The sequence below is a fragment of the Protopterus annectens genome, chromosome 1.part0 (assembly GCF_019279795.1).
Source record: "Protopterus annectens isolate FY-2018-M chromosome 1.part0, PAN1.0, whole genome shotgun sequence".
Taxonomy (NCBI): Eukaryota; Metazoa; Chordata; order Ceratodontiformes; family Protopteridae; genus Protopterus; species Protopterus annectens.
This window is the reverse complement of record NC_056725.1, coordinates 236870831-236898544: the sequence shown is the minus strand read 5'-3', so window position 1 is coordinate 236898544 and position 27714 is coordinate 236870831. Positions and strand designations below refer to the sequence as shown.

Genomic DNA, 27714 nt, shown 5'->3' with positions numbered 1-27714 from the left:
TAAAAGTGGCCAACTGTCTTCTCCTCCCCACCCTTCTTTATGGTAGCCCTATTTTTACCAACATACATACAACTCCTAAAAATAAATTACAGTCCTGCTATGTTAAAATAGCAAAATTTGCCTGCAATATGCCAAGTCAAACCCATCATTGTCTTGCCTTAAAAAGTATAAACTCACTCAACTTCTCCCACTATCTACAATACACCCAACTAACAGACACAAACTACTATATAACCCCAACTTTTGCCCTTCTCTTCAAACCATCCTACATACATACACCCCTACATCTAATCTTAGGTCCTCAAGCAAACAGCTCCTAAGCATATCCAAGCCAAACAAACACACTGGACAAAGCCTCTATACCTTCATCATCACCATAGCTTGGAATTTACTACCCTCTTCCATTACTCATATAGACTCCTTAAAAGCATTCAAAACTGCACCAAAATCCCATTACCTCAATAATCAAACATGTTCCTGTAACAACTCACCTAAACCTCCTTAAATAGGTCACTGTCTCTGTCACTAGTCTTCATCAAATAATGTCCTTTAACTCATAAACCTTTGTTTTTGGTCACTAAATATTTGTTTTACTATACCTCTAGAGCATATTATTCTACATGCTGCTTTATTCTGCTCTTGCAGCAGATTTATGGAAAAAAAAAGAGAGAGAGAGAGAGAGAAAGAGATGTGGATGTTGTTTATACATGCCTGTATAAAATTGCTTATAATTCCCATACTATAACTACCTTAAAGTTCTGTAAATACTTGTTGATATATATGATGTTTACTTGAACTGGTAACTGATGACTGATGTAAAATTGTAACTGCAAGACTGCAAGTGGTGTTCCTTATACTCTATATATAACTGCTCATATGATATGATGTTTTGTAACCTTTTCTCCCTGGGCCTCCACTGAAAATGGGTTTCTGACCCAGTGGACTTTCCCGGTTACCAAATGTCAATAAATAAATAAATATATATATATATATATATATATATATATATATATATATATATATATAATGATCGATGACTGTTTATGCTCTCGTTGCTTTTGGATGATTGTACAGTGATTGGTGCGGAACAGCATTGATGAACGGTAGTTGGTTAGTTTTATTGTCTACATGACTGGTTGAAAAGTAAAGTAAGTTTACTCCAACTGGTTTGTCTGACGTTTATCCACCAATGAAACCTTACTCATATTATAGTCCATTCTAATCAATTTTCATTTACAGTAATTGATGTGATGTTATAATGAGGAACTGTTATTGACACAACTTAGTATTTGTATTTAAACAAATATTAATTTATCCATCAAGGCCAAAATTTCCTAGCAGGAATGTATTCCACTTTTGGTCAAGCAAATTAGGCTTTTATAGGTTCCTATTTGGTCATAAGTTTTGTTTATAGTTTATTATTCAAGATAATTATTCTGTTTATTAAAAAATTAATCAAAGTTTCTATTGATATACTCAAATGTTTATGAGTTTTGCTGCTTTGCTGCTTGGGCTCATGATGATTGGTGCAAAACAGGCCAGATGTATTTCTATTCATGCTTAAGATTCTCCATATGGTGATATATGCTCTTGATTGGCAGATCGAATTGTGTGCCAGACACAAGAATTTCTCTTTTTGATTTGGCATCATTTTGTTTTCAACCACTTTATTTGTAAACTTTAAATTGGATAGAATACATGCTAGATGTCCTTTTGATGTTTTAGCTGCTCCATCAAGACAGGCATGGTTTTTCAGTAGATATTGCCTTCATGAAGCTGTATTTGTTTTGATTGGTGAAGAACACCAATGATGGGATCTCATTGGAACATTCCATCTCTGGGATGACTGATTCCTGATCTACTATAAGTGCTGATTGGTACCTGATGGAGTATGTATACTTGTATTTGACTGGTTAAACTTTGGCAATTCAGTATAAATACGATCTTGCCATTTAACGATTTTTGATGGGTGTGTTGTTTATAAAGATTAGTGCTTATTCATTGGAACATTTCACTTTTTAGATGATTGGTCAACTCTTGGTGCATCTCAATTTTGATTGGTTCCTATGTCATTTACCAGATAGGCTGAATCTTTGAGATTCAGTAAATGATTTGTGAATTAATAAGAGTTTATGTTTTGTAATATTTGTTTTATTATGTGATTCTAACAAGTTGAATCGAAGCATATTTATATACTAAAAAATTGAAGGGAATTTTTATACTTGTATATATATATTTATTATCTTTGATGTGCTTCGTCACCCTTCTTGAGCTGTTATTGTTTATGTGAACAGTCAATGCACTTTAGTTTATAGTGATGATACAGCAATGTTCATATTTAAAGATGTTATAGAAAATCATGAAGATTGACGAAACAATTTTTATGTATGGTAATGAGAATACAAATGTATTTTATTTACTATTTGTTGTTTATTGATTCTCAATTTTTGATATAATTTGATAGGAACATGACTGTGATACTTCCTTTTGATTGGCAGAGTGAAAATACACTTTAACCAATACAATGTAGGATTTTACTTGTTTTTGATTGGTTAATTTGATGTACCACATGGTTTGATTTGTTTAAAGTAGGATTTGTTTACTAGTTTTACTGATTTTATTACTTGATTTTTTTACTAACACACAGGATATTTATTTTTATAGTATATAGTTATATTAATTTTAAAAAAAAATGTGCATTTTGTTATTTTGACCTTTGACCAGAACAGCTACTGCTGTTCATAAACAACACACCCGTCAAAAATCGTCAAATCGCAAGATCTGGATGATGACTGACAAAAGAATTAGATCTGATGAAGGACTTATTATAAATCTGAAAGTGCTTATCTGTATTTTTGTTTTTTTTTTATTGTGCTTTACGTGTACAATAAAAAGTTTATACCAGTGACCGCAGCTTTGGTATTCGCTACTGTCTTTGGATTATACTAAATATATATACATATATATATAGATATATATATATAGATATATATATATATATATATATATATATATATATATGTGCACAGAGTGTGTTACTGGAAATATCAATATATCCAAATAAAACGTACATTATATTGAAAATAAAATGAATTTGTACTACCTCTTCAAATATACCTTTAGCACTGAATACAACAAATGCATTTTTCCATTGATATGTAAGGTAATGCACTGTAATTACAGATTATCATATTTATTCACCCATTTTGTCATTGTGGTTTCAGTGCCATGGTACTTTGGTTGGGTATGCGTGACATTTTAGGCATGGTATATCAGTCTTTACATGGCCCAGATTTAAGAACAGTGATTACTTCATTTTATAGCGAACTGGGATTAGGCATGCGACCACTTATGAGCAGAGAAAAAATAATCAGTCATCCCTTGTATATCTTGGTGTTAATTACTAATAGGGGTGAATATGGCAAAGGAAAAACTAGAATAGAATATTGCCTTGTTTTATAAACCACAAAAATAAACAAGGATGGAAATAGAATCCTTCCATTAGGAATTGTTGAATTTTTTTTAGGAATGGATATGATATGATGTCATTACAGGAGATCTGAATACTCCTAATGTGGATTGGGATGGACATGCAATTGACAACGAAACATTCAGATCAATGTTGTGGGTGAGCACAGAGTAACAGTAAGTTCAGAAAGTTAGAAAACTTACTAAAAATAATAACTTACTAGAAATAACATACTTGATGTCATGTGGATTAACAAGGATATAAATTATGGATGAGAAAGTAGGACCAGAACTTGGTGTCTCTGATCATTGCTGTATTACATGGAAGTTAAACTCAATTAAAAGGAAAGATTACCTGATAAAAGATAAAGTGTAAGAAGGCCTACTGATGAGCTTTGGGGATGGAGGTGGGAAGAGCTAATGACTTGGGCAGGTATTAAAGAATGCTGGATTACTTCTTATGAATACATCTTTTCTTTGATAAACAAATACATACCTAATTTAAAGTATATCAGAGAAAGGAATAGATCTAAGTTGTAATAAAAACTAGATGAGATGAAGAACAGAAAAAAACACTTCTAGCAAGTATACACGTGAGCTCCTAACCAGAGAAATAAATCAAGTTACCAGGATTTGAAATTTAGATCAAGAAAATTAATACGAGTAAAAAAAAAAAAAAAACAGAAATGAAAAGAGGTTAGGTTGTTATACTTTGGATAATTAAACAGATTTTATTTAAACATTTGAGAGATTTTAGGGTAATAGATAAGTAGATATTAATGTAAGAAGAAAAAAAGTAAAAGTTTTGCTTTCTGAGTCTAGACAGCTATCAAATATATTTGCTGAGAGATTTACAGAGAAGTCTAGAAAAAAATTTCCAAGGGAAGATGGATGAGATTATTTTAGGTCGGACTTTTGTCCTTTAATAAAGAATAAATAGATGCTAAAAGCCCTTAACAGAATTAAGACCTATGCAGCAGCAGGTCCAGATAGGCTAAATAGTTTCTTTCTTACCTAAAATAATTGATTAAATAGACCTCTGTCTGAAATCGTTATATCAAAGAATACTTAGAACTGAATTTATTCTCACAACCTTGAAGGAATTTGTTATTATCCCTGTTTCAAAAGGAGGAAATCCAACATTCATAGACAATTACAAATATTTGTTGCATGAAATACATCTTAAGTAAATGCTTTGGGCATATCTTGTGAAAATTGATGACTGGGTAGGTGAAACAAGATACTGATTTATACTGGCATGGATTTACAGAAGGACATTCCTGGCTATCAAATCTGGTAAACTTTTGTTAGCTATTATGGAAGGTATTAGATCAGGATTGGCCAGTAGGTACATTGCACCTTGATCTGGCTAAAGCTTTCAACTCAGTTCCACATAATGAGATCTTGGGAGATGTGAACAAACTCAATTTAAATGGATTTATTTGTAGAAAGTTCATAGGTTGATACTAGGCTATCTGCCCTAGGGCATTTATAAGCCTAGCCAGAGTGTGTTTGGCTTTTGCCACCCTTTTAGATTAGTTGACTGTGCCTCTGTATAGTAGGTCACAGAAGAGATCCCAGGGGTAAACCTATGATCTCCCATCCACTCGTCAAGATTTCTCTTGAAGAGGGTCATTGAGAGGCTCTGCCTAACATGGATTGGGATTTTGTTCCAGAGTGAGGGGAGCCTCTGGGATATGAATCTGTCCCTCCAGCATGTCCTATTTATTTCTGTGCTGAGGTTTAAGTCCCTGGAGTGTGTAGCTCTAAGGGATTTGGATTTCCTGAGATGGAGCATGTCCATTAATTCTGGTTTGGACATGGCTTTTGACATCAGGCACAGATCGCCTCTGAGTAGGCGGTAAGCAGAGCTGGAGTTTCTTTAGCCTAACTGCGTAGGGCATCTGTTTGAGTCCCTTGATCCTCTTTGGTGAGGTACTTTTGGGATCTTTCCTGTTGCTGCAGGTGTCAGGTAAGGTACATTCCAAATGGGGCATTGTATTCAATTATGGGCCTGATGAGTGATGAGTAGAGGGGCACAATGACCTCTGTTGATCTAGATGTGAACCCTTTTTGTGATAAGGTGGGCTATATAGAAGGTCTTTCTAACCACTTTGGCAATGTGATTATCAAAGGAGAGATTGCTATCTACTTGGGTCCCCAAATCCCTAATTACTTTTTCTGTACTTAACGGATTACCACCTATGTGGTAATTTGTGGGCACTTTGTTTTTCCCAAAAGGGATGACTATGCACTTTTTGGCATTTAGCTTTAGGCCATGGCTCTGGCACCAGTTATCTGTCTCTGTGAGACCCTTTTGGAGGATGCTTGTGTCAGTTGGCGAGTTGATTATGGCACCCAGTTTGCAGTCATCTGCGAACTTGGTCAGCCATAGTCCTCCCATGTTAGCCTGTACCTCAGAGAAATATATACCGAACAAGAGAGGCCCCATGACTGAGCCTTGTGGGACGCCACTTGTAACTGGTTTAGAGTCTGACATGGCACCTGCAATTCTGACCATGTGGTTTCTATCCCTGAGCCAGTTTGCAACCCATCTTGTGACATAGGGGTTGATATTTAAAGAAGGATAGGTAAGTGGATGAGTGGTAGAACTTGTTGAATTAGAGTCACAGATTCCATGTCAAGGATTAAATTAGTAATTGTAGGAGTAATACAGTGGTCCATTCTTGGGCCCAAACTGTTTGCATTATTTATGCCACACTTTCGGTATCATGAAGGAATATAGTTTAGTAAATCTGCAAATTACTTCAAAGTGAGGACATCTGTGATCAACTTAAAAGATAAGGTGAGACTGCAGGGATAGTTGGATAAAACAGGGGTATAATGTAAACATAATAATATAGATTTCAATGTTAAGAAATCAAAGATACTCCACTTTGATGCCAGCAATCTATTGTACATATACGTACCATGTAGTAAGTTTGCTCCTTGAGATGAAAAAGTGAGAAACCTTGGGCTTATAATGGAAAAGAAACTGAATGTTGATGCAAGCATACAGATGATGATAAATAAAATCTACTCAGTCATTAGAGGTATATTTTGTAGCATGACAAGTAGAGAGGAAGAAGTATTACTACGTATGTACAAGTCAGAAGGATTGCTGCCTAAGTACAAGGCAGTAGTAGCAGTATTACCTATGTACAAGGCAGTAGCAGTATTATTACCTAAGTACAAGTCAGTAATATTACTGCCTAAGTACAAGGCAGTAGTAGCAGTATTATTACCCAAGTATAAGGCAGTAATATTATTGCCTAAGGAAAAAAAGTTTTAATATAAGAGCAGAAATGCAGTGCGATTTTCTCCTACTAAGGGTTAGAAATGTTGAGGGCATGCAAGTCTTTCAGAAAACATCGGATGAAAATGTTGCTTTATTGGGCTTACAACCGCAAATATGTAGGTGGCAAACATGTAGAAGGCCTCAGGAGAGGCTTAGAGTTTGATTTTATATACAGTGGACATTGAACACCCAACAATGCTACCCAGGTTCCTAATTAAGACACCACACTAATGTGTGAAATCATATCAGGGACAGGGTGGATCAAACCAAGGACTATTATTCACTCTTAAAATCTTAAGCCATAAACTCCCCATGTAAATACATCTGTTATAACCTGGTAAGGTGTGGATCAGAAAGGGTCCTAACCACCTGTTTACTTCTTATTTCTATTCAAATGAGATGTTTTTCAAACCATTAATCTGGAAATGGCATCTATACAACCCCCCCCACAGTCTTTCTGTCTCCCTCCTAAGAAAACCCTTATAAAAAGGGAAATCCTATGTAAGGTTAAGTAGTTAAAGCAAAGGCACTCATCCATCAGAGAACAAATATAAATATGTTTTTTTTTAACTGAATACACTTGTTATTCCTCCTGCAGGGAGGATTTCTACAAGACTCCTTTGTACTATCCAGTTTTAGGAATTTGAAATGGCCTAACACTTCAGACTATGTGCGGACCAAGATGGATAACAGAGACAGGAAGAGGACTGACACGATCTTAATGTACATACAGGTGGCTATTTTTCTGAAGGTAGGGCAAGGAGGCATACTATGTCTGATTCATAAAAATCTTTCAGTCATTAGGCATGATAGCAGACAGACCGACGGTCATTACAATATTATGTTAGAAGAAGATCTGGCACAGAGACTGTTCTCACTGGTTGGAGCTTGGGTGTATCACTGTGTGGAGGGGAGACATAGGTTCATAGGTTCATAGGTTCATACTAGGCTATCTGCCCAAGGGCATTTATAAGCCTAGCCCATAGTTATGTGGCTTTCGCCACCCCTTTAGTTTGAATAAAAACTATGCCTATCATTTTGCTGTGCCTCTGTCAAGCAGTGACACTGAAGTAATCCCTGGGGTATATCTGCAATCTCCCATCCATTGGTCAAGATTCCTCTTGAACAAGGCCAGAGAGGTGCTCTGCCTCACATGTACCGGGATTTTGTTCCACAGCATAGGGAGTCTCTGGGTGATGAATCTGTCCCTCCAGCACGTTCTATTTATAACCGTGTCAAGGTTTAAGTCTCCGCCCTTGTGGTTCTGAGGGATCTAGATTTTTTGAGGTGAAGCATATTCATCAAATCTGGGTTTGACATGGCCTTATATGTCAGGCACAGGTCACCTCTGAGCAAGCGGTATGAGACTGAATAGAGCTGGAGTTCTTTCAGTCGGGCAGCATAAGACATATTTTTGAGACCCTTTATCCTTTTGGTGAGGAACTTTTGGGGCCTTTCAAGCTGCAGCAGGTGTCTGGTCAGATACATTCCGAATGGGGCATTGTACTCAATCATAGGTCTAATGAGTGATGAGTACAGGGGGACGATGACCTCCCTTGATCTAGATGTGAATCTCTTCATGATCAGGTGGGCGATATAGAAGGTTTTCCTAACTACTTTAGCAACATGAGTGTCAAGCGAAGGCTACTGTCAACCTGGGTCCCCAGATCCCTGATGACTTTTTCTGTGCTCAGTGGATTGCCACCTATATGGTAGCTAGGGGTAACCTTGTTTTTCCCGAAGGGTATGACTATGCATTTTTTGGCGTTTAACTTCAGGCCATGGCTCTGGCACCAGTTATCCGTTTCTGTGAGGCCCTTCTGGAGGATATCTGTGTCAGATGTGTTTTCGACTATGGCCCAGTTTGCAGTCATCTGCAAACTTTGTCAGCCATAACCCTCCTGTGTTTGCTTGTACTTCAGAAAAGTAGATGCCAAACAAGAGTGGACCCAGGACTGAGCCCTGTGGGACACCACTTGTGACAGGCTTTGAGTCTGACATGGCTCCAGCAACTCTGACCCTGTGGGTTCTGTCACTTAGCCAGTTTGCAACCCATCTTGTGATGTATGGGTTTACATTCAAGCTGATGAGTTTTTCGATGATACCTGAGTGGGGTATTGTGTCAAGGCCTTTGCCAGGTCGAGGTAGGCTGTATGGACTGCCTTTCCTCATCAATGGCCTTGGTGACAGTCTCGAAAAAGTCAACCAAGTTTAAGAGACAGGATCTGCCTTTGACAAAGCCAAACTGGGTTGGATCCAAAGTCTGCAAGTTCCCTATGTCTTTATTTATGAGTTCCATTATGATCCTCTCCATGGCTTTGCAGATAAGGCTTGTCAAGCTAATGGGGCGGTAATTTCCAGGGTCTGTGGAGGCACCGCCTTATGAAGTGGGACCACAGTCGCTGCGCCACTCCTTGGGTACGTATCCTGAGGTGAGGCTAAGATTAAACAGCTGTCCTAACTGTGGGTTTAATTCCTCATTGAGTTCGTGAAGCACACAGCCGGGGACACCATCCGGTCCCATGGATGCTGTGTTTTTTGCCTTAGTGAGGGCAGTTCTCACCTGGGCGTTGGAGATGTTTGGGGGCTACAATCCTCTGGAATAGATATCTCTCCTTTTGGGGAAGGGGGAGTTTGCACTGAACCTGTCAGCCAGTATGTTGGCAATGTGTGTAGGTTCAGTAATTTTCACATCATTTTGAACTAATTCTGAGCATATCTGGGAGTTTCCTCCTAGGTTTCTAACATAGCTAAAGAAGGCCTTATGATTCTCTTTAGAGTCCTTGGCGATTTTTCTCTCAAAATTTGCCTTGGATGATTTTATGAGAGCTCTTAGTTTTTACTTATAATGATCAAAGGTGTCTTACCTTTCAAGGATTTTGCTCTATCTTGTAGTAGCTTCCTCCTTTTGTTGTAGAGCTTGTTTATGGCTGGGGTCCACCAGACTGGACGCTTGCCTTTGGTACAGAGAGTCTTAGTTTTGTTTGGGATTGCCTGATCCATGCAGTCCTGTAGGTGCTGGTAGAAGGCATTTGTAAGTGATTCAGCGGTTTGAGTAATGTTTACCACTGGCTCAGGGGCCTTAAAGGAGACCACACTAGTTTTTAGAAGTGTGAAATCGGCTTTTGAGAAGTTTTTCACTGTGGTCTTTTTTGTTTCAGGTGGGGGCGGGATGAGGACCTCCAGCGAGATTAGTTTATGATCTGATCTCACCAGTGAGGGGTATACTTCCGTTGTTGAACATTTTGATCCCATGTTCGTGATGATGAGATCAAGTATGTTTTCTCCTCTTGTGGGGATGGTGACTAGTTGTTCCATGGCATTTGAGTTTATGAACTCCAGGAATCTTTGGGTTAGAGTGTTCGGTGCAGTACTAAGGTTTGTTTGTACTGCAGGTGGCTATATGAGCCACATAAGCTTTCCTATTGTGAAAAAATAGTGTTTTAACTGTTTTCTTGTTTGCTTGTTTTGTGCTGATACTGTTGCATAATACCGATAGATGTCTAACACTTCAACATGGAAAAGGAAGTAGTGTGATCACAAGCAATCTGTAGGTTTTAGTCCCATAAGTTATCCATTTGAGATCAAGCAACAAGCATTTGGTGCAGTGCTTGGGAATTTGTATCATTTTTGTTGGTAAAGTACAGTTGCATGTTTACTCTGTTTACAGAGTATTATGGCTACACCTTGGGATAAGACTACATAAATGTTTTACTTCATTGTGTATTTATCTTGATGAATCACATCGGACTTTGCTATTCATTTCTAATGTGTATCAGCTAGTGGTATAGCTAGCTTTTTGTTGTTGAGCATAATCTGGCACACTTATCAACTTTAAGTTGAGGCCCAACACCACTTGTGAAGAAAAAAAGAACAAAAAACAAAAAGAAAAAAATCACTTCTCCTAACAACCTGTGGCATTTTGTTTGCTATATTTAAATGTAGCAAGAAGCTGATACAGATTATGGCAAATGCGGACTGCTAAAGTTCTTCAGTTCTGACCATAAATGCAGTCCTAGCATTCATTTCTGAATGTTGGCAGTGCACTGAAGACCAAATGGTACCTGATGATCATGCTTCCTAACTCTTTGCCCCTTTCACCCCACCAGAGTTATGCCTCTGGTACCAGCCTTATCCATGGGACATGATGTTCATAGATCCAGTCCTTAGACAAGAATTGCAACAGCAGGTGATACTGTTTATTTATATACTTCAAAGAATGCAAAAGAACCAATGCAGCTGCATGAGCAGTGTGACTTATGGCAAATAGTAATTACAACTAGAGACTTCAACAAACACTGGCACCATTAACACTAGCAGACAAAAAGCTAGTGCCATTTTTCAATTTATACTTGTAGATTTACCTCAGATTTACATTATGAATGAAACTAATTCCAAATGAAGTCCTGAATGCATCATGATATAATGTATGCAAATGAAGACGTGCACAAGCCTTCAAGGGTGGGTACACAACTACACTTCATTCTAAAAGATTCAGAAACAGCATAGCTCAGAGCACAGGAGAAAGTATAAAGAGAACATATAGAGCTAGGGAAACCAGTGTGTTCCCTTTGAAGACCATGGTACTGCCGGTGAGGTCTGTCCATAATGGTTGAAGGGAGGCAGTACTGGTACCCATAATTTCTACATCCAGTTGTGTATTATGGTTGTGAGGTATAGCATTAGCACTTTCATCTGATTTAATGCAGGACAGCTCCTATAGTGGTAATTGTAGTCTACAACAAAATGCAAAATATGGCAAATATTTTGAGATTTTTGGGAAAAATATTTCCTAAGTTACTGATAATATGAGGAATTAGATTTTCAGTGGTAAGGAAGTCACTCTCTGAACCAGCCTGGTTTCCTGACTCCATAGGGATTTGAACCCAGGAATAAGTAAGATAAACCAGAGGGTTCAAATTAGAAAGTGTGACTTGGTGTGGATTACCCTTTTGATCTAAAGGAAGCTCCAAGGGTTACGTTTTAAGCCTACCTTCTGACGAAGTCTCCTAGAAGACCGAAGCACTCATCCAGGATTCAAAAAATGTATACTTTAACTTCTCAACTGGTCTGTGGAAAGTTATTTAATTATTTAGCATAGGCAGCCCCTTCAGGAATGCAAGTGCTCATGTCATCATTAGTCAGTATGGGGGTTTGGTGACTAAACAAAAAACGCTTTCATCGCCAGGATTCTGATGAGATCAGAAAGCACAATCATGGCTGCATGGATGATTGACACTTACAGTCTTGATGGCCAGAAAATATGGGGTAAAAACAATGCAAAAAATAAATAAATAAAATAAAATAACTATTCTTTTATTGCTTTCATTCTATTGTAATAATATAAAGCAGGAATTTGTCACATGACCCTTCCACAGGCACTCAGAAGACTAGTAAGTAGTCTGAGGCATCTAGTAAGCAAACAAAAACTGCCTTGGGAGCAATTCTCCTTTCCATTGTGGTGATCTGGACTTTCCATACAAGATGCCACCTTTCTCTTTGTACAGATACAGGTATCACCTCTGTTGGGAATTATATGTATTAGGTAAATAGACTGTAGATTCTCAGACCTTCTGTACTCTGCAAGCCAGTCTGCCTTTGGCAGTATTACAGACTAAGTCTCATAGTCCTTACTTACTGTATAAATCTGAGCAAGTCACTTAATCAGACAGTGCTTCCATATCAAACCTGAAAAGAGAAACTTTTATTTAGACGGTTTACTTGGCTAAGAATGAAATAAAGCTACATTTCTACCGGGAAACTACTATAATGGCAACATACATAAAATATAAAACAAAATCTATCAGGTGCCACGCATGCTGCAAAAGTGGTTTGCAGACTGCCACCTACTGGGTAAATTGTGGGTTTTATTCATAAATAGTTTAGACTTGTAAACAAAACATTGTCCTGAGTTTGCAAGAAGTCCACCATCACATATGATTCTGGGAGGAGGCTTGCATATTTCCCTATGCAGTAAATGTAGATGACAGGTCAGCCTGATAGTGACAAAGCAAAGTATCCACCTGCACTACTACCACTGACTTCAGCTCTATTGCAGACTCATACTGGTGGTAGGATAGACCAGTTAGGGTAGGATTAATTCCCTTATGCAAGCTAGAGGATTACCAAGTTATTTACTACCTGTATGACCCGTGGTAGAGACCAGGAGTTTTGTAAAATACCCCTCTGTGGGAGTTGCAGTGACATCAAGATGTTGGTGGGTGAATGCTTGCACCAGGTGCACTGACATCATTCCATATCTCATTCACTTTGTTCAGGACTGCAATCAGCCACCATGTGAATGATAGCTCCTGGTACCAGGTCCATAGCTGTTCACTTGATTCAATATCCCTTTGTCTCTAGGCAAAGTACACCAAAAATCAGATGCCCTGAGAAGTTGGGGGAACCACCTGATGAAGGGTCATGTCTGGAGTTGTCCAGAAATCAGCAACTGGGGAACAGGGGGGGGGGGTGTTGAAAAGATGGGGGAAATCAGGAAAAAACAGAAATAAGCTAACAAGTGACTGGGAGAGGAAAGTGGCTATAAAATTTAAGCAATTGCAGAAGTACACAATGTATTTAATTGTGACTATTGATATTATTCCTGATTAAAGAAGAATCATTGTGACTGTTCACTTGGTGGAGCATGACTTAAAATCAGGCATGTATTATCAGGAGGACATCACCAGACGTGGTGAAGGTGGGCCTTTCTTACTCCATCATACCACAGATAGTCTGAATATGTGTCTCATTAAATTCTGAAAAGGACTAGATCACTCACTTATTCCCCCCACACAAAGTTACCCACTTAACGAATGCATATCCATCTCCTTGTTGTAATGTATTCATAACATGGCCGTCTGTCTTTTATGTCTCACTAACAGTGGTAGATATTATAAATTAGTGTGAAAAACTACAGGATATTTTGGTGGATTATGTGCTAGACCAATTATTTTGAAGCAAAGTTCATAACTCAATAGATTAACAAACTGCTGGATTTGATGGATAAGGCCAAGTTAATGAACTACATTTTCATCCACTATTCTAAAAAGATATATTTGTTGTCAATGCCTTTTTAGTTTTGTTTTGTCCACTTTCAATGACGCAGAAATATGCATTTTATAATTGTCATGAACAACTATAATGTTCAGCTAGGAGATAACAACTTGAAAGGATCAAAGAAGCAAGAGATAAACTGGGAGACATAAGAGTCACTGATATATCTTTTTAAATAGGGAAGATGATGAGTTTGTAAGGAAGGGCTCAGTAAAACCTTCTCCTGACACAGTCTAGTAGCCTCTGAATCCCAGAAGTATTTCCCCATTGCATCTTTGAATTATCAAGCCATTATCTTAATCTTACTGCTTGAAAATGACTAAGCAGAAAAAGTAAGTTTTTTCAAAATCCTCAATTTTATGAGGAATAAATTATCCAAAAAAGAAGCTGCAGTAATTCCCATGACTTAACTGATAATGTATTTAATTCATCACTGCTAGAAAGTTAGTCTCTAACTTCTTAAAAATGAATGTTTCATATTCTCTGAGAAGTGTAAGGTTAGTGGAAGCCAACTGTAATTTTAGTTGTTTACAGACTCGTTTAAATGGCAAAATAAGTGATTTCCTCATACTGAGTGCCAAACCTGACAGGTAAGTGAAATGAAGCAAACCAGTCATCAGTTTATCTTGCAGCGTTTGGCACAGAGATAAAAAGCCATGAGTATGGTGTACGTAAGTCAGATTTGATTAATCTTGGGTGTGATTGTTTGTGCCTTAGGACAGATTTCCATGTGGTAAGGAGGCAGCACACTGGGTGAAAATCTCTCTGAGTCCCAGCAAAAGCCAGAAATTAGGCTAGAATAATGGCTAGGCTGGGCCTGTGGAAAGATGGACTCTTCAATTAGGTCAGGTCAGGCACATCCTCAGGCCATTTCTCATTTTCTGGCCAGTTTAGCAGCTTGATTTCAGCATGCTGAGAGGTATGGTAGATCTAGGGACTGTTGACCAGCTGCTGCACAAATTAAGGCTCCCAGTATCATATTTCATTTCTCTCTGTGGGATCTTTCAATCTCCATTCATTACAGATGGGCACTGTAAGGTCAGGTCTCATGGGAGATGGGACACCCACATTGTTCTAGGGCGATGCTGGGGATATCCTAACAGAAAAAGATGTGGTACCTGTGAGTTCTATGGACATGGAAGCTAAGGAGAATGTCTAGAGGGCTAAATAGGTCTGGGCAAAGGTGAAATAAAATTAAAAAAAAGAATAATCATCACTGTAGGGATGGTCTGCAGTGAAATGTACTCAACAGCTCAGAGACATCAGCAAACCAAACAAATTGTCACAGTTTACCTAGTACTAATGGGAATGTTACATTCTCTTCCATAGGTCCAGAGGTAAGCCTCAACGGTCTCCACTAACATTAAAGGCAGGAATGTGACCAAGGTGCATCCTTGCTGTGCACCTTTCAGTAAGTGTATAGTTGTCAAGAACTGGACATTTATAGTGACCGTAACTGGTATAGCTTTGTAACAATGTTTTATTGTTTTTTTAAAGAAATGGCAAAACTCTTACTTTGGTAAGCTTTATTACAGCTTATGCCAAATGGGAGAGTTAAATGCTTTGTGAAAATGTAATAGCAATACTGTCTATGAGTGGACTATAACTTAGCCAGCTGGTCAGTCATATTAATCCAAAGGTGTACAAAGTCTGTGCCATCTCTGCGATCCCTTAAGAAGCCATACAGTGTTGATGTAAACTGAACCAGTCTTAACATGAAATGTTCGATTTTTCTGTCAAGAATCTTAGCTAATATTTTGCTTTCAGTACATGGTATTGAAATAGACTCACAGGTTTCTGGTATTTTAGACTCTTTATTAGAATTGAGAAACAAACATCAGTGGCCAATCTATTATAAAAAGATGGCTGCTCTCTGTTCCAGAACACAGTGACACAGAATGCTTCCACCAGTGGGAGCAACTGCTGAGGTCAATCCGACCATTGCTCTTATTTGCTAATGATACTCCTTCAATGGTCATGATAACCAGTGCTGAAATCATTATGAACTTGCTCCTTGCATGACCGTGGAGGCTGTGGGCATAGATTGCATATCTTCCACAACTACAAGTAGATGAAGAACTATACAAGGGGCATAGGGTTGTTTTGTGTGTGTGTGTGTGTGTGTGTGTGTGTGTGTGTGTGTGTGTGTGTGTGTGTGTGTGTGTGTGACTGTCCACGTATGTGCATGGGAGGAGTGACTGCCATTGGACAACACAGACTGTGTTCTGTGCATGTACCATGGTACAAAATACCCTGACTGGTCCTTTGTGCACCACCATGACAGGAATACTAACATGCTTTATGAATCATTCTTCTGCCATGTTAGCAGATCATACACATTGCACTCAGCCCTTGTACTGAACTCTGTACTATGTCTGTGAATGCCAGAGTCATTTTTTTAAATAATAAATTTCCCTTAATAGAAATTCCCAATCCTTTAGCATATCCTGTGACTCATTTTAACTGAGACACACACTTTAACACCTTGGGTTAGGATTAAGTCCAGGTAGTCACTATAAGTGCTTCACATATGCAGGAAATGACCAATAAAATAAGTACATAGGCTGGTTCTGTTGCATAGAGTGACAAAGACCTGACTGTGGCACAGGAGACCTGAGCTTGAGTTGTGGCTCTATTACCTCTGAGAGCAGGCTTGGCAGGATGGGAGTGAGTGCCCACTGCCAATTCACCCACCCTAGGAGAAGGGATGCAGCTGGGTCTCACCAAAAGGGTGACACTTAGGTCGAATACTAGGTGCTACCCATTAGATTCTGAGCTGTCCAAACTTATACTGACATAATGCACAAAAACACCAGGTAGTTGAAGGGAGCATGTATACATAACCTGGATAGAGAGCAATCACAGACCCAGAGGGGCTGCCAAAGGGGGTGCTCATATGGCAAGAAGCTGGGCTAGCTTCAGGAGCAGCACTCTGTTCCATTCCCTACAACCCAATGCTTGCCATGGAATGGAGAGACAATTAGGGTTCCTGGCAGGAACAGACAGGCCATATGGTTCATACCTCATCTGGGACTGCATGGTTCTCATCCTTTCAGAACAGATATGCCAACGTGATGAAGTGATAGAGAAGTCATTGGATGAGGTCCTTTTAGGGGGAACCAAAAAATAAAATAAGTAGTTAGGAAAGACAAAGGAATAGTACACCTAAATGGTTGTTAGATGTTTTTCAAAAATTGTTTCAGAGGAATCCTGCTGGGAAGAGAGCAGGCCATGCATTACATAGCCCCAGATCATAAGCATGCAAAACAGCAGTGTCATGCATTGTGCACAATGTTCCTTGTTAGATGTAAATATGGACTGTTTCTGTACTTAAAAATATATCAGACTGTTCTCATGAGCTATGGTTTGGTAGTGATGCAGTTTGAAATCAACAGCATTTTACAAATCCTGTACCAGCAGGCAAGAGGTGATCATGCACCAAAAAATGCAAGAACCTACAAATAAATACAGACCTATTAAGAAAACAATCACGCATATTAGCGACTAAAGCAGCATATGGTCTCTCTTCATTTCAGGTAGAGTTCTTGATTAGATCATGTTTTCAGCTATTAAATAATACACAAAATACATAAAATAATATGTTTCTGGTACATTATACCCTGTAATTTTGTCTCTTGATATGCTTTACAGCTGCATTGAGAGTATTGCATTGCATACACAGATAAAATATTGTATTACATGCACAGATAAAGTATTGTATTACATATACATATAAATATTGTATTACATGCACAGATAAAATACATATACAGATAAAATATTGTATTACATGCACAGATAACATTTTGTATTATAAATACAGATAAAATATTGTATTACATGCACAGATAAAATATTGCATTACATATACAGATAAAATATAATACATACACTAATAAAATGTATTATATACACAGATTAAATATTATTTTAATAAGGAAGTTAAAGTATGCTGTTCCTGTGAAGATAAATTGTATGCAATCTTCTGTAAAACATTTGCTAGAGTAAATGGAAAGAACGACCTCTGAGCAAATACTTTAAAATTGCATTTTTTGCATTGTTTCCAGGCTTTTTTATATTTATATTCCACTGTGCCTTGAAAGATAATGTACAGAAGCAATGGAGAAGATATCTATGCTGTGGAAAGCTGCGGTTACCAGAAAACTCAGGTAATACTCCTTGTATTCTGCATGTTAAAAATGTTCGCACTTCTAGATTATAGCTATCATAGACAAAATCAAAAAAACATTATGTTTTATCAGTGAAATCTAATTAAATAATGCTTCTAGTAAAAAGACTTTAAAACTCACAAAAAAAACCTCATAAACAGCATTGAAGAAGTTAAACAAAAATCTGGTAGTTATTGGTCAGAATGTGTCTACATTTCCATCCTTTTTATTTATTTATTGATTGACTGATTCCTTGATTTATTGATTGTCATCTATTGACCAGGAAAATCCGAATGGGCAGAAAGTGTCTTCTCAGCAGAGGATAGGGGACGGAATCGTCACAATTAATATTTTTTATAATTGTATTTGAGTAACATTATATGCAAATGTATATCAGACAAAGGAGGTAGTTGGAGAGTGACAGAAGGAGAGAAAGTGAAGTATTATGATGAGAATATAGTCAAAATGTCATGTGTGTTCATAAATCCTCTTAAAAAAAACACTGTGTTTTACCCTCATAAAACACTGTGCATTCGGAACATTTAGCCAAATAAACAACCCCTTGAGTAGTATAGTTACTCTTTTGAAAGTTCACTTTAGATTTTGTTATGTTGTCCAAAATTAGTGTTTATTCACTAATAATATAGGTGCATTGCTTGCAACTTCCACATCAGGTGGTTCCCTTCTGTGTGGTTTCAGAGCCAGTGTGCCTATTAGTCTTATTTTCTAATAGCTTTTAAAATTAGAGGCTGTCTTGAATATAAAAGTAAGCTCAGAGACTCCCATGTTAAAAGAAATTAGTGAATTTTTAAAATACTCCAGTTTTTCTTAACTATGTCTTTAAGGTTTTAAAAAAAATCATTGTATTATACTATAAGGACTTTCTTGTAAGTCATGGTTCTTTGTTTGGAACATATCCCTTCTGTTCTGATTCCTAAAAGAGGTTTATATTTTCCAAACCATTCTCTGAATGCTTTGCTACATATAGATTTCACAAGGGTTTGTTCAGCCCCCTCAAATCCTGAAATACAGATGTCATTCTCGCAGGCCTAATGTACTGCCCCTTAACTAGGCTTTTCTTCTGTGAATCAGGTTGCATGTGTACAAGGAGGTAAGTGTTGATTGTTTTGCTTACTTTTGCCAAAAATAAATAAATAAATAAATAAGGGTTGTGTAGTAGAATAGATGGCTGCAACATTACAGGTGTCTGCTGGGTTATAAGCATTTCACTGGCAATGTCATCAACATCATAGTTTTATAAGTAATTCCACTATGCATAAAACCATATGTTTTAGTACTTCCACATGTGATATTTCTCACCCTGGACATACTGCTTGACCTCAGGCAGAGGCTAGTGATTCACTTGACAGAGATGTTATAGTAAATCAAGTAAGAAAAGAGGAGGAGTTCATGAAAGTTGGTAGATTGAAGTATACTGAAGAATAGCTGTCTGGACAGCTTCCCCCTCTCTCCCTCTGCATATCACTATTCTATATCAGTAGTATAAAATAAACAATGTACAATTATTTTCAAGGAAGTGGCATGTGACACAGTACATTGAAGATAGTCATGCCTTTAAAGCACTATTGGAAGCAGAAGACTTAAGAACAGCTGTACTGTCCACTCCTCAGGTAGCAGTGAGGGATGTTATCTCTTTGATTGTCTTGAAATTTGTTTGATGGAAATCTGACCTATGGAGACAAGAGACAGCCTGTGATTAATGTGAGTTATGATGACAGAGTATTTAGGGAGGATCAGACAAAATGAAGAAGTTAAAAGTAATAGTATGCTATGAAATAGGGACAAAGTTAACGAGGAAGGCGTAAGGAAGACACCTTTTCCTTGGGGGTTGGGTGCTTTGTCAATGCCTATAAAACATTTACACCAAGCAAAGCCTGAATGTTTTTTAAAGCTCTTTCAAATCTTGCTTGGCAACACATGAGTAGAAGTAGCCAGTCAGGTTGCACGCATACGGTAGATGCCTGAGCTAACAATGGAAGGAGCTTGAGGAGGTAAGCCTTGATTGAAAATTTTGGCAGTGATGCAAACATCCAAAAATCAATAGTGAGTCTGTTTCAAAAAAATTGTTCCATTGCACCTGTTAATTTGCTTTCTTCTGTCAGTATTATTAGATACAATATTTTGTAGTGAGTAGCTTTGCAGAACAGCACTTATATTATTTTTCCTTGAAAATATTGTGAAAAAATGTACCGTTTGCAAATACAAATCTATTCTTATGTGTGTGTGTGTGTGTGTGTGTGTGTGTGTGTGTGTGTGTGTGTGTGTGTGTGTGTGTGTGTGTATACCCATATATAGATATAGCTATATACACAGATATATATCTATATATATATATGTATATATATATATATATATATATATATATATATATATATATATATATATAAAATATATATATCGAAGCTCTAAATACCGAAGCTCAGAACATCAAAGTCGTGGAATCTCAAAACCTGTTAATGGAGATTGCAGTACAGTGCGTAATGGGAATTTTACTGTTCTCTTCACCGAAGTGCAATCTCAGAGTTGGCATATTTAAGTTGCAGGGTGTGTGTGTGTGTGTGTGTGTGTGGGGGGGTGCAGCCCTACACAAAGGGAGTGCAGGGGGGCCTGCCCCTCTGCAAAAATCTGATTTGTGATGTTTTATTGTTTCAGATTTTTTTTTCATTTCGAGTTTCCATAACTTTGATGATCTGTGCTTCTGTATTTAGAGCTTTGAAATTTTGAACCATATCTCTCTCTCTCTCTATATATATATATATATATATTTATATATATATATATATATATATATATATATATATATATATATGTGTGTGTGTGTGTGTGTGTATATATAAATATATATATATATATATATATATATATATATATATAGGTGTATATAGGTGTAATTTAGTTATCCTACCTAGAGAGAGGCTGGTTTGAAATACATATACAACATAAACGCTTTCAGTATGAACCGTTATTTAAAATGCATAAAGCAATACCAAATCAGTTACTCTGAGGACATTGTAGAATCAAATTATATCAAGTGATAGATTTGTGAGATATGTTAGTAATCTGGAAGTTAGTGACTTAGCCCCTTAAATATTTTTCCATGTTGGTAAGACTAAGGATGTAGGACCCTATTTCTCCAACAACGTAGTGTATTAATGCATACTGCAGGATATTCCTAATGAAGAAGATTGAAGTTTAATCTAACTATAAATAAGACTGAATGGCCTCCATCTACATTCCCATATACCCAAAAAGCTGTATTGTGACCATGGAATAATAAGATGCACACTTTAGTTTTCTTGTTGAACCCTGTTTGGATATTTTAGGGAGACTTTATGTGCCAATTTAACACAGTTGTTGTCGAAGCCTTTTTGTTAATGTCTCATTTTTCATGGGCTTTGTAATAATGTAACCTACACGTGTAGGAGCATGCAAGCTACATATCATTATATTTTAATAGAATTTTTGTTCAACGTTCTGATTAGAATTTTTTACAGGTTTGTCTGGATGAAAAAGTAAGGTACCAGTATTTTGCACCTATATTTTTCTGCCTAACATTATGAGTTTATTTGCCCTGCAATCAAAGGTATTTGAAATATTTTAATATTTTCAGTAACAATAAACCAGTTATTCCTGATGATGTGAAGGTGAGATGACCTAACCCAAAGTTTAATGTTTTCCTGAAAGAAAGCTGGTGCCCTGGTTTAGACAATATGTGGAGAATGACTAATCTTAAAATGTTAATTAAAAGTTCCAATTTTGCTTCTCTTAAGAATGCTGTGCAAGACTGGATGATTATGTCCTGCTCTGAAGGGCATATATATATATATATATATATATATATATATATATATATATATATATATATGTAAGCTCACTGTTATGTTGCAATGAGTTGGATAGTTAAGAGATACAAAGTTCCAGAAAATATTAGCCTTCTTCTCATGTTTTTCAAAATGTTATGTATTTTCTCTCTTAACTGATCTTGAAGAAATTGTTAGCTCTCTTTGATTATATGATTTTTTCAAGAGACTCTTGAGTGCTACATTCCTTTCCTTAGACATTTTGATGATTCACAGTACAAACTTAGGTAATATAGACTTAAGAGTGATGGTTATGAAAAATTAAGTAATAACTTCATATTATGACAAAAAATTAAATATGGCAAAAAGAAAAATCTGAGATTCTTTTCTGACTAGAGAAAAATAATTTCTTATTAGAAGCAAATATAAGAGTGGGATAAGGACATAGAATATTTTATTTTTTTATGTAAAGAGGTAGGAACCAAAAATTAATTAATTTTAAGCCACCCAAACAGAGGCTGATTACCTTAATAGAAAGAAAGAGAAGGATAATTATATTTGTGAAGCTACAGATTTGGTCAGATTTTCATATACTGCTTTGTTGCCTAAACTGTATTACAAAAATGTTCTGCCATGTACTTTTCAGTCATACTGATAAATTTGGTATTGTCCAAAATAATGGGTATTATCCAACATAACAGGTATTGTCCAAAATAATGAAGAATGAGTTGTTGAAGGTCAGATCATCACAAATTGTTCATTGAGTGAACGCACTGATCTACTGTGTACACATTCAGTGAAAGTTTTTATGGACCCAGACGTGCATCCTACTATCTCAAGTGGCACTTACCCTAAAGTAAGCTTGATCTCAGAGTTAGTTATATAAGATCTATGTGCTCTATGGATGTATATGTGAAGTGTTTCCATGTCCCAATATGCTACACTGCAGTATCAGCTATCTAATTACTAGGAGTGGGTACAGAACCTGCAGCCTTTTATTCTTCCAGTACCAAAAGCAAGTAGGCTACCTGTTGCATCACTAACACTGCTAAACTGACTCTGACGCTGCATGGTAGCCTCTTTGAATGAAGAGTTCACATAATTTGCCAGTTTGAATTCTAAATTCAGCTCAACTAGTAAATGCAGATGTCTTCAACAAGTGAATTTCACTGTTTTCTGTTTCATCCAGTAAAGAAGTGCCCTTGAAAAGTGTATATACGTGTTCATTTGACAGCTTTTTTCTTGTGCACTCTTGTAACAGACCCCTTGTTTCACCATCTCAATAAACATAATTTTCCAGAAAATACATGCTATCTACAGAATGACTACTTTTAATGGAACTGAGAAATTCTGCAAAGTAAACGTTGCTTATTGATAAAGTTTTTAATTCCCAATAAGACAGCTTAAAGCATCAGTTTAGAATAAGAAACATGTTAATGTTGTAATGGTTAGATCATCTATAAAGCATGAATTGAGTTTAGTATGCTGTGCAAATCTCAGAATAAATAAATATTTGTCTTGTCTTCCTATACCATATACAAGAAGCTGGTGGCTATAATCACCACCACTGGTACACTGGACACCTTCTTAAAGTGCGAGTTTGGAAAAGCAAAAAAAAAAAAAGTTTTTTTAAGTATTGATTCCAGTAAGGTTAAACCAGTAGAAATTCAGTCACTAGACAATCATTTTTCAGTCATCTAATCTTTTACATAGTTATCCTCTCTCCCTGCATGGCTAACATAAAGATGCCCTTAACATGTTTAGTTTCTAATAAAAACTCAGACATCAGAACTACACTTCTGAAATTTTCATTGAAATGTAAATGATCTTTTATGTAAGACCTGTCTGAACATAAATGATCAAGTACTTTCCCCACCAAGATTGCAAGTGATTCAGTTTTAAAAGTTTTAGCTGATATATTTGGAGAGGCAAGAAAAGCATTTATGTGAATGTTGAGCACATCAACAGAAAAAAATGAAGTTAAAGATGTTTTGTGTCACGGACTTCTTTTTCCTGTTTCCTGTACATTCACTGTGCATTCTGGGTAAGGTGATAAGTAAAGGTGGAGGGTAAATTTGGAAGCAGGAGGAAGAGAAGTAAAGCTTGGGAGGAAGTGAAGTAATGAGAAGGAGTGAACACTGGAGAAATAATTACGAAAGAGGAGAGCTCTAGCATTGGCCTCTTCTTTTGGCAAGACAGTTGGGTCTCCTAGAACCCTTAAAATTATTAGGAGGCAGTGTGGGTATGCACCGATGTGGAAAATGTAATACATGGAAGCATGTTATGTGCAGTTCTAACATTTATGGAAAGCTATGTATATTGAATGAGTCTTTTCATGAATTTTTAGTAAAGTTATTGATGGAGTTAGATGCAATTGCCAAAAACATTAAGTGGTATCAAAACAAGAGATGTGTTAATGTTAGGATTCAGGAACATTTTTCTGATCCACACACACACACACACACACACACACACACACACACACACACACACACATATATATAGATATAGATATAGATATAGATATAGATATATAGTAGGCACGTGAGGAATCATATTGTATTCCATGATATGGAACAGCATAACAGTCGAATAAGTGATTTCAGCTTTTCTGTTCTAGCTAACATTCATTTACCCAGGAGTGTGGATATTGTCAATGTTTTCAATGTTTTGAGCAGAAAACAATTTTAAAATTTAGAACTTTATCTTTGATATGTAGGGAATGTGTTTGATGCTGCATTTCTTTAGAACTTTTAAAATCTTTACTTTTAGTCTTATTATATAGTAGGGTTGCTTAATTGGTGTGGTAACTGAAATATTTGTAAGCTGATATATTTGAATGTTGACTGGGTTTAGTATTACCGTTTGTTTCTACTTGAAAAGTGTATTGTCCAGGAGTTAGGGAGTCTTAACAAAGTTGCTTCCCTGCTGCCAGAATGGATTATTGTTGGTTTATTATTCTCTTTGGAAAAAGTGTGTTTTATATAAATATTATTAATTCCCTTGGGAATTTTGGGTATACAAAAAAAAAAGGCAAAAGTAGTTTGGGTCACAGACTTCTTTATTCCTGCACATTCCAGATTTGTTCCGGGTCCAGTGATAAGTTAATATGAGAGGTAGATTTTGGAGCAGTAGAAAGAAAAGTTAGGGCTGGGAGGGAGTAAAGAAATGAAAAGTAGGAATTGCTGGAGAAGTTGTCCACAAAGAGATGTCACTGAATAATTCTCTTTAGTTTAGAAGCACACTGCTTTGTGTTGTAAAAATATAAGCATCACACATAACTGACAACTGAACTTAATACTTACACATTTTTTTCAGTTAAATGTCCTAAAAGGTAATAATGTTGAATGCATTCTGAACTCTAACTACACTAGATGCACTTGCTGTTTACATTGCTTCAGATGCTGCATGAAAAGCATACAGTCATTGCTATTCAGTGGTTTCTCCACATGCATCCTAGTTGGTACCTGAATTATTTAGTATTGACCAGTAATGAGGGACTACATTTCGTTTCATGTAATGCTGTCAAATGACATCCATGCATATACTATGGCAAACGTAAGGTATAAGGAAACTTGATAGCTAAGCTGAAGTAATATTTTAGTCACAAAGTATTTTCACATTTATTGTGCTTAATGTAGAATAAAAACATCTTTCCATTTCATAGTAAACATCAAACACAATGTAACATAGATAATATATGTATATATATACATATATAGATGTGTGTGTGTGTGTGTGTGTGTGTGTGTGTGTGTGTGTGTGTGTGTGTGTATATGTGTATATCCACAATATCTATATCTATACACATGCACACACACGCACACACACACATATATGGGTCCCCTTCATAACGTCAAACCACCTTTCATCGATTTTCAAAACGTTGAGACAAAAATGTCGTAAGTTTACAATCACAAACTCCCAGAACATTGTATTTCCTATCCGGGAAAGTAACCACCTGGCCACCATGGTGAACTTTGCCCTTTCTCCGCTTTAGTGTGCTCTCATGGTTAATATATTTAAGTAGGGGGGTGTGGGGTGCAAAGCTCCCCACTTTGGTGGGTGTAATTTGCTTCTGATTATTATCTTTGGTGGCCAGATGATTACTTTCCCAGGAGTTTGTAATTATAAACTTACAATGTTTTCATCTCGATGTTTTGAAAGTTGACACAAGGTGGGTTAATGTTATGAACGGGACCTATGTATATATATATATATATATATATATATATATATATATATATATATATATATATATATATACACTAGTCAAAATATTTGCAAATTTTAAAAATAAAGAAACACAGAGGCATGGAGAGAAGCATAGCTAGTGTAGCTGGATTGGGGCAAAGGAGGCAGCTGCTCTAGGCCCAAAGTGTTAGGGAGCATAATTAGGTTTTTGGTGCATTACTGGCATTCATTAATGCTGGTATTTCACTTGTGTTCTGAAATGAAGCAATGCTTTAGCTCTTCATTTGTGGCATAAGAAAAAAATATTCTTTAATTTTAAAGTGCTACAAAGTTCTTGTTATATTTATAGCTCTTTAAAAATAAAGATGTTTTCTCTTTTAAGCTGAACTGAACTATGTAATTTCCAGCAGAGTGATTTTATTTTATTTTTTTTTTTTTGCTCTTCAGCTTAGAGTTGAGGAGCATAGAGTGTTAAGAATGGACCTGACTGACTTAAAGCTCAGGATGGAGGGTGCCAGATTAGCTAACCAAGCCTGTGGTCATGGAAATGGGTTAAAAGGTTCAGTTGTCAAGTTTACAGCCTTCTGGCTTTCAAGAAGCCTGATTTCTATAGCCCTGTGTTGATACTGATATTTTAAATACAGATAGATAGATGTATACAGGTGTAGACATCAAAACAAACAGATTATATTTATACCAATACCTATACGAATTGCTATTTAACTATTCTAATTTGCCAGTTTTCCCCTTATCTGTAAACACTGTGCACTATCAACCCGTCATCAAATGCTGTTACTAACATCTTTAAAGAATGCCGTAGGATTCACAAGTTAATAAAACATGTTGTGCTCCTTATCTAATGCAAGTAGGTGTCCCATGCCATTTAGAATAAGCTCCATTATAACCTTGTCCATGGTTTTTATGTAGAAAATGGGGTCAGATTTATGGTGTCCAGAATTGTTTAGGTCCGCTATGATTTTCCTGAAGTGGCTCTTGTCACCATAAGTCAGGAATGTGTCCAAATGGTAACATTTTATTTTTGGATGATTGACAGGTTTTCAGTCAGGATTTCCTTTAGATTTTGTAATAAAAAAAAAATCACCAGGCATGTCCTGTAGTCCTGTGTATGTGCTATTATAATTTTATTTATAGCATAATTTATAATGTTTGTAGTCATATGAACAATGATTTCTCTTCTGTTAATATCACTCTGACATATTTATTTGCTTATTATGATGTCTGCTCACAATTTATCTGCAAACATATTTGCCATGTCATATGGCCAGGTGGTCACTTCATCCTTTATCGATAACATGTTAACATTCACAGTTTTCCCTTTCACATTTCTGGTGTAATGAAAAATTGTCTTGTTGTTAGTTTCAGCCTTGGTGACTAACTTCATGGTTGAATCTGCTATATTTGATAGTTTCTATATTTTAATAGAGAATTGTTTTATGAGTATGGTAATTTTTTATTATTTTATGACTTGTATTTGGTTCAGTTTGGCTTCCTTTTGTGGGCAGTGTTATCACCTACTGGATGAAACAGAAAAAAACACATTGCTAAGCAGAGAACCTGATAAGAGTAGAGCAGCATCATGTTTCACTGTATAATTAAACGAGAACACCCTCCTCCCGCAAAAAAAGGTTTTGAGAATGTCAACTTGAAGATTAATTATTTCATAACACCTAGTGTGATATCAGTAATG

General features: G+C 36.6%; 1 protein-coding gene across 5 annotated transcripts in view; it reads left to right on the top strand.

Annotated features, from left to right (window-relative positions):
* Positions 1 to 27714, top strand: part of ADGRG6 (adhesion G protein-coupled receptor G6) — a 1156656-nt gene that overhangs the window by 1074255 nt on the left and 54687 nt on the right. For all 5 annotated transcript variants that reach the window (XM_044058511.1, XM_044058431.1, XM_044058747.1 and 2 more), the window contains one exon: positions 17890 to 17991. In XM_044058511.1, the coding sequence (XP_043914446.1) occupies positions 17890 to 17991 (102 nt within the window). The remainder of the gene's footprint in view (positions 1 to 17889; positions 17992 to 27714) is intronic.